Genomic DNA, 14745 nt, shown 5'->3' with positions numbered 1-14745 from the left:
AGCTGTTGTATTCTCGAATAATTCTTTCAATGAAAAATTTATTTGTTATAATCTCAATCCTTATGTTTTTTCAGTCAAATTTATATTCTTTATAAATTATTTCCATTGCCGTTCTTGATGTCCTTTTATGATTTATTGGAGAAAGTCTTGTATATGGACTCCAAAGATGAAGAAGAAAAGGGGAGCGATGACGATAACAATGATACCGACGAAGATGGGAGCGAAGAGGATTGAAAAAAAAAATCGGTATAATTATCGTCTCTCTGAAAAATTGTTGTGGGAAATTGAAGCATTTCTGTGCATCTTCCCGAATATTTCATAAATAAACTGAATAAATAAATGTGGTTCAATAAATGTACTTATTCCTTTAAGGCACATGATTACTGGAAGTAAAGATCTGCCACTTTTTATTATTTTATAACAGTTACAAAATAGGAGGATGCATTCACATTACACCTCCACAAATGGTTTTTTCGCATTATACTTTAAATGTGAGTACATTTCAGATATTTTTGCCTCAAACTACCGATCATCTTTACATTAACAATATAACAGAAGCTATGTTACAAAGAGTATTTGAGTTCGCGAATATTCTCGAAATTCACAACAATACTATTAGTAATACTCAGCTGAATGTGAAAAATTGAAATGTCCTGCTATGCTTGAAAGCACGTTTATCTTTGCTCCAGATATTTGTCGAATTGAAAATGTTAACAACCTTTCAACATTTATGTTACTACAACACATAAGCAAAGCTAACATTAAAACAAAATTTGCATTTTTTACATTTATGGCTGAAAAGTTGCCCCTCTTTAACATTTTCAATTCCAGAAATTTTCCTCACTAGATATTATCAATACTGCATAGCATTAAAACAAAGCGATGAGAAAGCTTAAATTAATTTTAATATCAGTAGTCCGATTCTCCATAATATTGTGTTCCTGGCGGGGGTTTGTAGCCTGGATATGTCGAGTTTAAGGCGTGTTGTGCGAAGAAACCTGAGTAGTCTTTGTTAACTTTCCTAGGTCTGCACACCGGTCCTCTCGCTAGTTCCATTCTTAGCCTATTCTCCTCCTCAGCCTGCTTTTTCACTGACTCCGGAGGCCATTTCATGTCCCCCCGCAGACACTTGCCACCTAAAATGAAAGAAATGCACTTAATCCAAAATACACTGCGCAAAAAAATTAATGCACATTCTGAAAATCTCAATTTTAATGAAAGTTAACTCTACATTGACTCTATAACTTATTTTTTATGTTCTCTCGGGAAGGTTTTGAACGAAACAAGACACATTAAATGGAAGAAAAATTCAGGATTTCACCTAATCTTATGTGAAAGAAGAGAAATGAACAATTTTCAAAATACTGAAATGCTGATAAGTGATTTAATACTTGGTATTTCCACCCCTTGCGTTAATTACAGCTCGGCCACGACGGTTCATACTCAAAATGAGTGATCTTAAAATGTTCTGATCTAATCCTTCCCAGATTTCTCCGAGTTGGATTCCTAAATCATTAAGAGTAGCTGGATGATTTTCTGAACTTCTCAGCCTTCTATTGAGGTTGTTCCAAACCTGCTTAATCGGATTGAGATCTGGACTTCTTGCTGGCCATTCCATTCGAGAGACTTCAACCTCTTCAAGGTACTCCTGAACGATGCGCGCACGATGGGGTCTGGCATTATCGTCCATAAAAATGAAATTTTCACCAATGTATGGGGCAAATGGCACTACATGCTCTTCAAGAATGTTCCTTATATACTTATCAGCATTCATAGCTCCATTATCAACGACCACTACGTCCGTGCGAGCAGTCAAAGATATTCCACCCCATACCATAATCGTTCCTCCCCGAAACCAGTAGAATTCAGGAAGTTGCACTGAGCATATCTTTCATGTGGACGTCTGTATACAAGGGAACGTCGATCACAATGGTAGAGGCAGAATCTAGACTCATCTGTGAAGAGAACTCTTTCCCAATCGGCCTCTTCCCAATCGATATGCTCTCTCGCAAAATGCAAACGCGCCCTTCGATGGGCTGGGGTAAGAGCTGGGCCTCTTGCCGCGACACGAGGCCTTGAATCATATTCTCTGAGGCGATTTCTTATTATCTGAGTGCTAATTTGCACCTCATGAGTTTGCTCAAGCTGAATTCGAAGGAGGCGAGCGGTTGCAAACCGTTGTCTCAACGAAGAAACTCTCAAGTAACGTTCTTGAATGGCAGTTGTTACCCGTGGTCTACCCTGTCCTGGTCTTCGGACATTCATACCTGTCTCCCTGAATCGCTGCAACATTCTGGACACACTTGTATGGGAAACTCCAAACCTTTCTGCAATTCTTGTGTATGTCCACCCTTCTTCTCGCAAAACTACCGCTTGGGCACATTCCTCTTGGGTCAAATAGCGTGTTTCGCGTTGCATAACGATCGAGTGTAGAAAATCAAACGAAAGAAAAACTATTGATCACTAGAATTGATCGAGAACAACTGATTTTAGAAAGGAGCCAATACATTCAAAATCTGATAATATCATCTTTTTCTATTCCTGCTGGGAAAAAACATCTGTATTGAAGAAAACCGTTGAAAGTGGATAACATATGCATGCATAATTCTGATAAAAATAATTATCATTGAGAACACCTTCAGTTGTAGAATAAATATGAGATTTCCATAATGTGCGTTAATTTTTTTGCGCAGTGTAATTCATTTCAAAAGACTCTTTTGGAATTTTTTTCTGATAGAGAAATTATTCAAAGCGCAGGATCCAGAATCCTTCCAGAAATTTCATTCTGTCGTAAGGTGCTCTGAAGTTTCATCCTGCTGCCCACAGAATCTGCAGAATTGAATTTCCCAAGGAACTATTCTGACCTTTTATAGGCATACAACTACTGGATTTTCTTAATACATTTCCTGCCCGATATTCATCGGTTGTTTCGGTTTATTCTTGAGGATTTTTCGTTCAGTTACTGAAGAGGACTTACCCTTTAATGTCGCCGTGGCTGGTTGAGATGTGAAGACTGGTGGGGAAGCTTGACTGACTGGTGCTTGTGGACGCAGTGTGATTGTGGTTGGTGGAGGTTCCTTCACTTTGTTTGGTATGTGACAAGGTGTGAGGGCTCTCTGTTGATAAAATCAGTGTGATTAAATTTGAAACCCTATTCGATGGAGTAGATAATGAAATGAAACATACTGTTATAAACATGTTTTGTGGATGTGAATGAAGTATTTTTGTGCATGCTTTGGGACCCAACATCCCATTCTCCAAAAAAAAACGACAACTTCAGAAAAATCAGACCCCAAGCGTTCGTCTATTTACAGGCCACCATCAGAAAAATTCCAACATTGCACAATTCTATTAGAAACATGTTTGTTCCATGCAAAACTATGAAAAATTCATTCGTATCGTGCTCTCGTACCTGAGGTGAATTCAGCTTTTGATTACCGGGCGAATAGCACTGCACTGGGCTTGAGTATGATGGCACAGATACGGGAGAGCCTTTAGGACTAATGGGGGGATGCACAGGAGCCCAACCCTTCGGAGATGGACTCTGTCCGAAACCTCTTGGGCTGTGTGTCAAAGCAGGTGATCTTGGTGATTGTTGACCCGGTGGGGTGTTACAAATGATTTTCAAGGGTTGCAAAACTGGACGATCAGTCCCAGAGATTGAGGTTGTTTTTGACTCAGGGCGTTTGAAGTTTACCGGTGTAGTGGAAGGAGGTTTTTGGGCCTAGCATTATATAAGTGTTAAAATTGGTTGTTGGTGCAGGGCTTTGGAGAGTGATATGTGAATGCGCAATATTTATTGGTTTTGCTTTGGGAGTATGTAATTTTGGGTATTTAACACATGCTCTCGCGGTGATCACTTGTGAGTACTTAATTCCCCATAAATTTTAAGCGTGTATTGAACCAATCCTTCAACGAAGTGCAAAACGAAGAGAATCATGCACACGGGAATTCACACAATAATTATTGTTCCTCTGAGCAATAACAATATCTTGTACATTTTGCCATTTCTGGTATGAAAACTCAAATTTGATAGTGGTTAAGTAATTACCTAACTCATAAATTATTCATATCCCGATTTAAGTTATTGATTACTTCTAAACGTAAATGACATGGATATATTACCTGTGTGTGAACTCCTTCTTCGTCTTCGTTCTCAACTGGAGGCCAGGCAATTCGTTTCGTTCCTTCAATAAAAAATTATCAAGAACAGTTCTTCCATATTGATTGAAAAAGTTATGAAGACTTTGAAATGAGTGCCGACTCAATCAAGAGATCTGTTGAAACACTTTCTCTCATCCCAGGTTTCATAAAGCTTGATCGAGGAATCAACGCTTGATTGACGAATAGACGTCAATTAGTTTTCAATCGATAATTCAGTCATGATTATTCAGAATAGCGTTCTCCAATCAAATTATGATGTTTATACGTCCATTCAATTATTTTCAATTGCTATTTCTTCAATATATTCAGAAATGAAAAAGTTTCAGTGATTTCGTTTTAGAAATCGAGTGACTGTCAAATCGTTGATCGGACAATCAAAGTTTTATGACACCCGCTGTCAAAATGGTTTCGGAGACGAAAATTTCGAAAAAACTTTGAAAAAAACTTTATCATTTACCAAATCATTCTTTTTAATCTATGGAAACATTACTATATGTACTGTTTTGAAAAAGAGAACATACTTATATGATAGGTTACATGAGAAGTCTTTAAGACAACACTTAAGTCCGTCTATGAGCATGCGTACCTATATAGATAATAGATATAATAGTGTCCGACATAAAATGATTTAATAAGTTATATCTTTTGTTCTTTCAGGACTCATCGTCTTTCAATTCCACGAGGAAAGCATTACAATGATTCCAAAGTAATCTGAATTAATACTTTGCGTTTAAAATTAATAGATTTCTTTACGTGTTTATAAGTAGTGCACGAAATTATTTTGATAGCATCTGAATCAAAGCCAAGTTTTCTCATAAATAACGTTCACGAATATACCATTGAATTTTTTATTGCAACACACCAGAATTTATGTCGCCATTTATTAAACCGCAATTCATAACAGATATTGCTTCGGTATATCAATTTGATGCATTAAAGTAGTGGATTCGAGAAGGCATTGTCAGTCTTCCTTCATTATAACATTCAATTTCATATAATTGTGCATCTGTTTCAACGTTATCTCAATCACAGTCATGATCTCTAAAAATTTATCAGTTTTTCTTCACGAAAATGCCGGTTTCTAGAAAGGCTTCAAATCTTCCCAGCAGAAAAAAAGTAAAAAGGATGATAACCATAAGATTCACATGAATAATGTGAAGCACAGGTTAAATTTATAAAGTTCTTCACAGCAGCTTATATTGAATTCTTGATAACGAAGAAAGGTACGCCAAATCAAAAGGGGACGATGCACAAGTTTCACAAAAATTTATAGTGAGTAGAGGAAACTGAAAATTAATTTTTCTGTAAAATAACTACTCAGTTTTCTCTCAATTATGTCGATAAGAAATCTGTATTCAAAATAAAAAAACACCACACATCACGAGACATGTCCCTGTTCACAAATCGAAAAAAAAACATCCAAAAAACAAAAACGTGACATCACTTACACATATGATCACACATGTTAAAACAAATTTCAAAATCCAGAAACTACTCTTCCAAACAATGGAGTTCGCCAAACCGGGAGGTGGGGGGATCAGAACTGTTTCAGTTATTTTCGTACATTTATTTGAAATACCTGAGATGACGACATCTGTGAACGCTGATCTAAATCGTCGTTTTCGTTCGTTTTGTGGTGGGGGCCATTTTGGTTGCCTTCGTTGGGGCTTATAATAGTTCTCAATATCACCTGAGAAAGATACCGATCAGCACCATTAATTCGCTCTATTTCTGATCCCCAACTTCATGCTGATTCGGGTGTACATATGTATACTGAGAATTCTAATAATATACATTCCTATTGAATTTCATTATCGGCGAATCCGAATAGCCATAAATAAAGAAATGTCTCGTGTTCAAAAAATGTAGACAATTATAGTGTGCCTTCTTGTAGCTTATATTTATTTTATTGAGCCGGTCAGAGGAAAAGTGGTATAAGTCACAAATTCCAATTTTTGAGTTATACCGATATTTGGGTACCAAAGGTTGCATATTATTCTTCTTATGAGTGGTATGAGTCAAATCGTCGTTTTGACCGAGTTGTTTCTCCTCTTAACAAAATTTTCCATACCTATCAATGCCTTTGGTACCAAAATATCGGTATAACTCAAAAATCGGAATTTGTGACTTATACCACTTTTCCTCTGACCGGCTCAATTAATCCTTGATAAAACTGTTGATGTGTGATCGAAGTGTGGTCCAAAAATTGAATCTCCGAAATTTCCTACCTTCTCTTTTCATGGATCCACTATGATGCCTCTTTTCTTCTTCAATCATTCTGAGGACTGCGGAATTGTGTAGATTCGCTGGTTTTCCTACATTTGGATTGTAAAAATTTATTCTGTGGAAAAATACATCAGATGATTATCAGGAATATTCAATTTTTGTAAATGAAAACCTCTACAGGGTGAGTCTTTGACTCGTACAAATATTTCAACAGTTGATTGTTGAGGTCAAGAGAAATACTTTTCTTCTTCACCATTTTTTCTGGATCGGCTCGGTTTAAAAGATACAGGGTGTTGAAGAACCATAAAAAAATTATTTTCAGTTCTGACTCACAAACGGTGTTATCGAATGAAATGAATTTCGGAATATAGTTTTGCATTAATTTGATGAATCTTTTTCGAATACAATATATCACCCAGGTCTTTCAGTTTTCTCATTATGACCATTGCGTACCATAATAATACCAAACTTCAAAGAACCCAACTCTTGAAACTAAGTTAGACGATATTTAATGAATATTTGAACGTTTTGTAAAATGAAAGTATTCTTCATATTTTCTTGTATAATGCGCCGTTTTTGAGTAATTTGATGTTCAAAAATCGAAAAGTAGGTACCCCTCTGTGAAATATGAAATATTGGGTACTTTGGCTGAATACAACTCTGTTAAAAAGATCCACAGATGTGTAGTTTCATAGGTTTAGTTAGTTCTTCTGAAGGTAATTCTGTTTTTCCAGAGGTGGCGCAGCTTATTATGAAAACTTGAAGCAATAACTTTTTATCAAGGCCAAATCTGAGAAAATGGTATAGGAAAAAAGTGTGTCTTTTGAGAGCAAGAATCTGTTGAAATATTTGTAAGAAACAAAGACTCACCCTGTATATGCGGAATGCGCATTCGAATTAATTGAAAAGCCACAGGTTTTCTGAGGGAAATTCGATTTCCAATCAATTCTGAAGAGACTACCCGACATAAATAGAATTTTAATAATTGTGGGTTAAGAGGTGAGCAGATTTACGAAGATATGCTTAATACCTTGGTGATCAATGTCCTCCATATGCGACTGTGAAAAATTGGACTACATGCTTCAAAAGAGGTCAATTTTCCATTGAAGATCGGGAAGTTCATGACATGATTTTATCAGACCGTCAAATTGGGGTAGAACGGATATCTAAAGCACTGAATATTTCATACGAACTCGTTCATCATATGGTTCTCGACAATTTGGACATGAGAAAAATTGCTGCAAAATGGATCCCCAAATGTTTGAATGTTTACCAAAAGCGTGCAAGGGTAAAAGCATCGCGTTCGATCTGTGCTCGATTTGAAAACGATGTAGACTACTTAAACCGAGTTGTTACTATGGATGAGACTTGGGTTCATTTCTACGATCCAGAAACAAAGCAACAATCGATGTAATGGCGACACTCTGGTTCTCCAAGACCTAAGAAATTTCGTGTCAAAAAATCTGCTGGAAAAGTTCTTTTTTGGGATTGTCATGGAGTAATCATGATTGATTTCTTGAATAAGGGTAGAACAATAACCGGAGATTACTATTCGACATTACTGACTACTCTACGGGAAAAAATTAAGGAGAAACATTTTTTTTGAAATGTCTAGAGAGGTTGCAGGTTCGCTGTAATAAATGTATCCAATTAAGAGGACAATATGTTGAGTAATAAAATATTTTGACATTGAAATTTTGTTTGGTTCTATAGTAGGCTAAGAATTTTTCAATATATCCTCGTATGTTTGTCCACCTATTGTGTTTTTGAGCCGTTCAACAGGTTTTTCCCGTGTGCAACCCCTTCCTCTGCCAATGCCGGGAAAATAAATAAAATAGGTGAAGAAATATGGACTTACGATGGACCAACCGTTCTGAATTTTTTATTTCAAAATTCGCATTTTTAGGTGCCAACTACACATAAATCTGATATCACGCATCTTCAGTAAACATCCTATAATCTGGGAAGTTGAGCTCAAAATTTCAAAAATTATTTATAAACGAATTATATGTCACCCGGAGAACTTTTGATTGACTATATGTTATGAATTGAACTCTTGTACACATGCCAAAATTGCCAAAACTGTTATTTTTCTATCTTTCTACAAATCATAGTTGAAGTATTTTCATTTCCTATGACTATATTACTGTATGAACTATAATAATTGTAATAATTCATTATATATTATAAATTATAATTTATCGGACTTTATATTCGTCCTCATTGTGAGAAATAAATTGTGCATAGCGGATTTGCTGGATCAACTTTGAATCGAAAAATTCATAATCTCCTGTTACTTAGTTCGTAGAGACGAACGACCATAAGTATGATCCGAACTGAACACCTGATGGGATCGGAGCCAAATCTGTGAAATACATACTTCTTCAAAAGATTGCCAACATGCATAGCTATTTTTGATTGCGTCGCGAATTTGAGAGAACACGAGTTTTCATTATTGTAACAATGGATGTTCAATTATCCAAATTTGGCTGGACACCCGTTCATTATGACCCTTTTTCACGAATAATTAAAAAAAGTCGCCGATGAACCAATGCCATACTTCTTTCGACTGCGTTTATATTTAAGCATTACTGTCAACAATGCGCGTCAGTTAATTTTGGTTCATTTTCAAGACAAACAATCACAAATAACTGATAAACATCTCATACCATCTCCAAAATTGGAAAATGTTGATCAAGGAAAATTGAGTAGGTAGGTTTCACTTACCCTACTCCTCCATTCGTTAATACTTGCAGATCCCTATCAAGAACTTCTTGTATATTTTGTTGTGAGTATAGTCCTATGGGGGAGTTGAACTGTTTGTTCACTAGTTTGGGTTGATGAGCCATCTTTTGAGTTACTGTCCTATACTTGACCTAAGTTCTTCGAATCTGCACCCCAACTCTGGAAAAATAACTAAATAAGACTCATGTAGAATCGCCAACATATACTGGGTATTAAGGAATAGTTACGAAACTGATAAACCTTCAAAAAATAATGTGGGTCTTCATGTAATTTTTTTTTGGATCATCCCCTGCTTATATACAACTAAGATGTTTTTAGACATCTTATATGCAACTCTAAAGATGGCATATAATAATTTGTTATTTTCTCAATATCCAGAAAACTGACAGACTTCAAATTGAACATTGCTCTTCAGGTAATTAAAAATTATTTCATTCGCTTTTTTATCTTCCAAAGTCTAACAGGAAAAGCACCAGACCACTGAAAGCGTTTCTGTGATACACTGGCAGATGTTATAACTCATAAAAAAATTTCCAATTTTAGGTTTGATTAGAAATGATATATCCAATAAGAAATTTTTTAACCTAAAATCATTGAAATCTGAATCAAAACCTGGAACGCTTAGGGGAACCTGTGGAACATGTTTTTGCGAACTGAAGGTTGAAAACTGCATAGATATTTTTCAGAAGAAATATTCTCAAGTGCTCAAATGAATAGGATATAAATACGACTAATTCTCGAAATTTATTTCTTCGAAAAATTCGATACCATCCTGAAATAGTTCAACGATGAAAAAATGCTGTTGTAAATAAAATTGGGTTATATTCTTTGCAGTTTGCCACGTCTTTGAAATTGATGTAGATTCGCGAATTAGAAACATATGCTAGATGTTTCACGGTCACATTGCCTGGCAAGTAATAATAAATTTTGAACCAAAAGATAGAAACAAAATTTCATTATTAATCGTTGACGTCTGTGTTGAAATGCTGTGCATATAATTCTGATTTCTGATGCTGAAAACTCCTACACAGTGGACTTTGCACTATCATGTCATCATGATCAAACGCCAAGAGGTAAAAACCAATTGTGCATAAGGACATTGAAGGTTTATTTGGATTAAAACTCCTCTCAAGTACCTATTTTATTCAATTCGATTCGAACTTGCACCCCTTAACGAATCCTCTTTGAAGTTGGTGATCTCAACATGTTTTTGTATTGAGGTCTATAAACCTTTTGAAAAGTCTGAAACGTAGAAATTCATAAATAGTAAAAGAAACCTCCGAAAACGAGCACAACTGCACTAGAGAAAAATTAGAGCGCGTTTCTAAATCGAAAAAAAAAAGAATTTAACAAAATGCCTCCATTTCATTTGCAATATTTCTTCAGCGTCTTGTCAATTTTGGTTCAGAATATCATTGTCATCGAACGTATGAAAATTATAGGTAAGTATATGAACCCCACCGCAATTTTCATAATCGTTCTGAACTTCACAAGCAATTCACAGCCAATTTTGGAAACTTGACCTGCCCTCAGTGGTAGATTTTTATATTATTTCAAGTGTTGCTCATCAATAAACATGTTGACTTCTCTCATATTCAAATTTCTGTTAAATAAATCACAAATATTTTAATGGACAGCACGTACTTCGTGATTGATTTATCTGCAATCTTTGGGGAACTTTCAGCAGCTTGTTGCAAATGGTCGTAAATCATGTAACTGAAATAAACTACATACCATCAAAATAGACATCGTTCGATCAATGATCTTAAATGTATGCAAACAGAAACCAGGGCAATACCCTTTTTGTTCAGGGTCTAGCAGGAACAAATTTGGCAGAAACATTGTGTGTGTATGCTATACGGCTCAAACTAGGTACCTGTTTTTTTTTCTCAAAACCCGTTAATTTCGCCAGATATTATAAGAGATCTTAACTATTCAAAATGAATAAAGCTATAAAAAATTTAAATTTTGAGGATGAAATACTAATGAGGAAAAAAGTTTCTTGCGCTATGAAGGGTGGCTTTCTACCCCTTGTAATTATAAGGGAACACCTCCAAAATCCTTCTTGTCCGCCCTCAAGCTCTAATATATTTTTCAATACGAAATTCGATTATATGACTCCAAAACCATTTTTTTTTTTGCATTAGAAGCCATAATGTATGTCATAATGCAATGGACAAACGGGCCATGCTGAGGACCCTGGAGTGTCACAGCCAGGCTTCTCTGCATACAAGGAAATGGCTTGTAATACCATGAGGCAACTGCAATGAAGACCAATGTATGCTATTGCATACATTGCTTTTGCAGAAAATTTAAAAGTCTTGCTTGTATCCAGAACTGATTAGCCTGAGAACCACACACGAAAGGCATCCACTCTAGATCAAAGGCTCCTAAGGATTGAATAATAAATGAAGTAGTAGCAAAGAGTATCATATACTCTTTGGTAGTAGGGCAAATGATCCAAGTGGCTGCTGTTCTGAAAGCCAAGCTGAAATCCTCATTTACTGCGGTATGCCTTAACTTTCAGATGTTGCATTATGTCGAACCTAAAAATTATTGGAACAAATGTCTCAGATCAAACCAAACATCGGTATTGGATGCATTCCTAATCTGATAATTCTAATAACCGTGTCTCTCGAAATATTGGAACGCGAACATTAAAGTGACTCATAAATCTTGGATCAGATTTCAGCAGCCGAACTAATCGGCATTTTTCACGAGATCGATCGGTCTAAATAAAAAACTAGGAAGTACATATGTCATGACACATTGTGTTTAGTACTGGCTCGAATGTTTTTGTACGAGGTTTTGTATGAGTAATCAGGAACAAAGCTGCCAAGTGGCTAGTCATAGAAAATATCTATTTCTGCATCTTGTTTATATCGACTTTTTTGTGACCGAAAAGTCTTCAAGAATTCTAACCTAATGAATGTTGATGATGGAACGAGAAGTACGTAATATTATCTTGTTTCGATGAGTTAAGCCTGGACCTGGAAATACATCAAGAAGCCAGTCAGGTAAGATTTCATTTTATGTTTATTATTGCTCATTATTTATTGGAATAGGGGGAATATTATAGGATAAAGACCACATAATATACTGAAGTTTTGATCGAGTAGTTGAGGCCCTTAAAATTTTTTATCTGTTGTTGTTCCACCATGCTTAGTAGTCGAGTTTTAGGATGTGGATAAACTCCAGATCATCCATACAATTCCAGACAGATCGTCGCACTCGTAAATTCCTCGAAATAATTCCTTGTCCGAAATTAGAATGTGATGAGATATTCTGGCACAATCAGTCACACGATGATTGGGATTGCGCACTTTTAATAATTAACTCCTTTTACCAAATATTTTCCGTGCTTTGCCAAGAATTCATTTACCCAAATGCGATGAAAAATATTTTAACGCAGAAAAATTCATGGGAAGAAAGAAAGATTTCATCTTCAAAAATATTCTGTATTTCAAGGATTTCTTATTCCTGAAGCATCTGTCATGATGATTCGAACAGGTTAATGTAAATGGTGGAGAGATCTGCAGAATTGTAGTCCTAGCGGAATTGAAACAGCAGTTTGCACAATTTTAGTATCTTACTTTATTATTTTACCAAAGATGGATCATGGGAATATAATCTAAATTGAGAAAAATTCCGTTTGCACGGACTTTTTCAAGGCAGGCTTAGATGAGTTGGTGCAAACAGGCATAAGAGTGTCACAATTATTTTAATAATGTCAACACTCATGTAGTACTAAGACATATGTAACACATATTCAATTTTATACTGTTTATGATATTTATGATACTGGTCCATAAAAAATCTGAGGAGATGAAAATTGATATACATTTGGAAAAAACATGCCTTGAAACTCAAAACTTGTGTTGGGTAGTTATGAAAACAAAATTCAAAACTTGTCAAGGTCTGTTGGAGTTTGAAGTGGAAATTTAATGGTTCTGGTATTTCTTGATAGATAAACTGACAATAAACAACGGATTTTGATGAAACCTTTTTATAATACCCGTATGACACTTATTGCAACGATTCTTCATATTTTGACGGTAGGTCCATGTTCGAGGTCACTCATGTTCTCCCTGTTAACTTGTAAATTGTTATGTCATGTCTAACAACTTGTCCATGTAAAATCTGTTTGAATATATGTTTATATGTATTTCAGCTGGCCTGATGATGGCATAGATGCCGAAATCGATCGCCAAGAGAATTAAATAAAAAATTGGATTAGTGTGTTTTCTTTACCTCTTCTAAATACTGTTCACACTAATGGAGGATTTCATTAATAGAATTGTCAAGGTCATTCTTCTTCAAAGAAATCATGAAAGCTTTCTCTTTCATTTCTGGTGATCCATCTTACATGTATAGGTGGCTCACCCTATGTAGCTCACCTGCCTAAAGTTCATTTCAATCCAATTCAACATAAAGCATGGCATATAAAGGTCGAAAGAATTTATGTAAAACAGGTGATGTTATATATAGTTGTCTAAAAATGTTTTTCAAGGTTTGTTGGACAATTTGAAATATTTGCATTTCTTATTAATCACCTGTCCAACTTCGTAAATTGCGTACAGTCTGAATGAAATAATATAATGGGGTCAGTTTTGAAAATATCTAGGAATAGAATCATTTGAGTTACTCATCATATCCCTCAGTTTCCAGATATTATTATTTCGGTTGAAAAAGTAGGTTTCATTCATGGGGAAGATTTCTGTGGAAGATTGAGTTCTTTGGTGAAAAAATGAAATTTGGAAGCCGGTGAAGCCATACATTCAGCTGTATCGATAATGATATTGATGCGTTAACAGCTATCCACCTAAGCATTGTTTTCACCTAAAATATCTTAGGTGTATTCAAAATAACTTCAGATGAATCTAAATAGTGTGGGAAGCTGAATATTTGATGATGCACTAGACATAGAGACAGCAAGATTGTAGTCGAAGTAATGTAGTCAAAATATAGGAACAATTTGGATTAAGAAATATCAAAATATACAATAACACAAAAAAATTTCCCTCGGTACTCAAAACTTAAAATTAACTCTGATTACTCACAGAGCATACTATAACAATAATACTTTAAACGATTTTCGAATAATTGATTTCGAAAAATGAATGAAAGATGTAGGAAACTTTCTATTGGAATTATTAACGCTGTATGTAGAAATAGAAATATTTACAAACAAACTTGGTTATTTCTCGGATAAACTTTCGAAAATTCTCCAAAGTTGGTGATTGTATGAACATATCTTCAAAAAATCCGGAAACAATCAATGTAACAAAGAAAAAATCCATTTTCGAAAAAATAAGAAATAAAAACTCACCTGAGCAATTCGTTACCGTTTTTCACGATCGCAGAAATAAACTGACATTGCCGTCCCGACGCCAGCTGCGTCGTTTGCCCGCACGTGGGTGTTGGAGGATTTAGAACACTTACTTACGAAAAATGCTATCCTATGAGTAAACTGTTATTGAGATGTTGCATGTGTATTACTATGATATGTTTATTGAACATAACCTAGGAGGTTTTCATCGCCTTCCTAGTGCTCCTCTGCGATAAGTGCGGATTTAAAAGATTGACCGTTGAGGATACGAAAATAGTTGA

The 14745-nt window shown here is 35.3% G+C and overlaps 1 protein-coding gene across 3 annotated transcripts; it reads right to left on the bottom strand.

The window, feature by feature from the left end:
* Positions 1-362: 362 nt before the first annotated feature.
* On the bottom strand, positions 363-14619 carry LOC123315864 (PDZ and LIM domain protein Zasp-like). 3 transcript variants are annotated; one of them, XM_044901756.1, is made up of 8 exons: positions 14465-14619; positions 9118-9294; positions 6393-6505; positions 5744-5854; positions 4126-4187; positions 3413-3724; positions 2978-3116; positions 363-1136 (listed from the first exon to the last, which is right to left on the bottom strand). In XM_044901756.1, exons 2-8 carry the CDS (start codon positions 9237-9239, stop codon positions 910-912), a joined length of 1086 nt encoding a protein of 361 aa, XP_044757691.1. In that variant the 5' UTR covers positions 9240-9294; positions 14465-14619; the 3' UTR covers positions 363-909. The 3 variants fall into 3 exon arrangements, with proteins under 3 accessions (XP_044757691.1, XP_044757693.1, XP_044757692.1); XM_044901758.1 differs by lacking the exon at positions 3413-3724; XM_044901757.1 differs by lacking the exon at positions 5744-5854.
* Positions 14620-14745: the final 126 nt, after the last annotated feature.

Source organism: Coccinella septempunctata, chromosome 6, assembly GCF_907165205.1.
Source record: "Coccinella septempunctata chromosome 6, icCocSept1.1, whole genome shotgun sequence".
In the NCBI taxonomy this organism is placed as follows: domain Eukaryota; kingdom Metazoa; phylum Arthropoda; class Insecta; order Coleoptera; family Coccinellidae; genus Coccinella; species Coccinella septempunctata.
The sequence above is the reverse complement of the archived record's forward strand: the minus strand, read 5'-3'. Positions and strand labels throughout refer to the sequence as shown.

Coding starts and splice junctions, on each gene's coding strand:
- LOC123315864 (XM_044901756.1), bottom strand. CDS start 9,239: ATGGCTCATCAACCCAAACTAGTGAACAAACAGTTCAACTCCCCCATA. Junction 5,855..6,392: donor TGGATCCATGAAAAGAGAAG/GTAGGAAATTTC, acceptor TATCTTTCTCAG/GTGATATTGAGAACTATTAT. Junction 3,725..4,125: donor AAGAAGGAGTTCACACACAG/GTAATATATCCA, acceptor ATATAATGCTAG/GCCCAAAAACCTCCTTCCAC.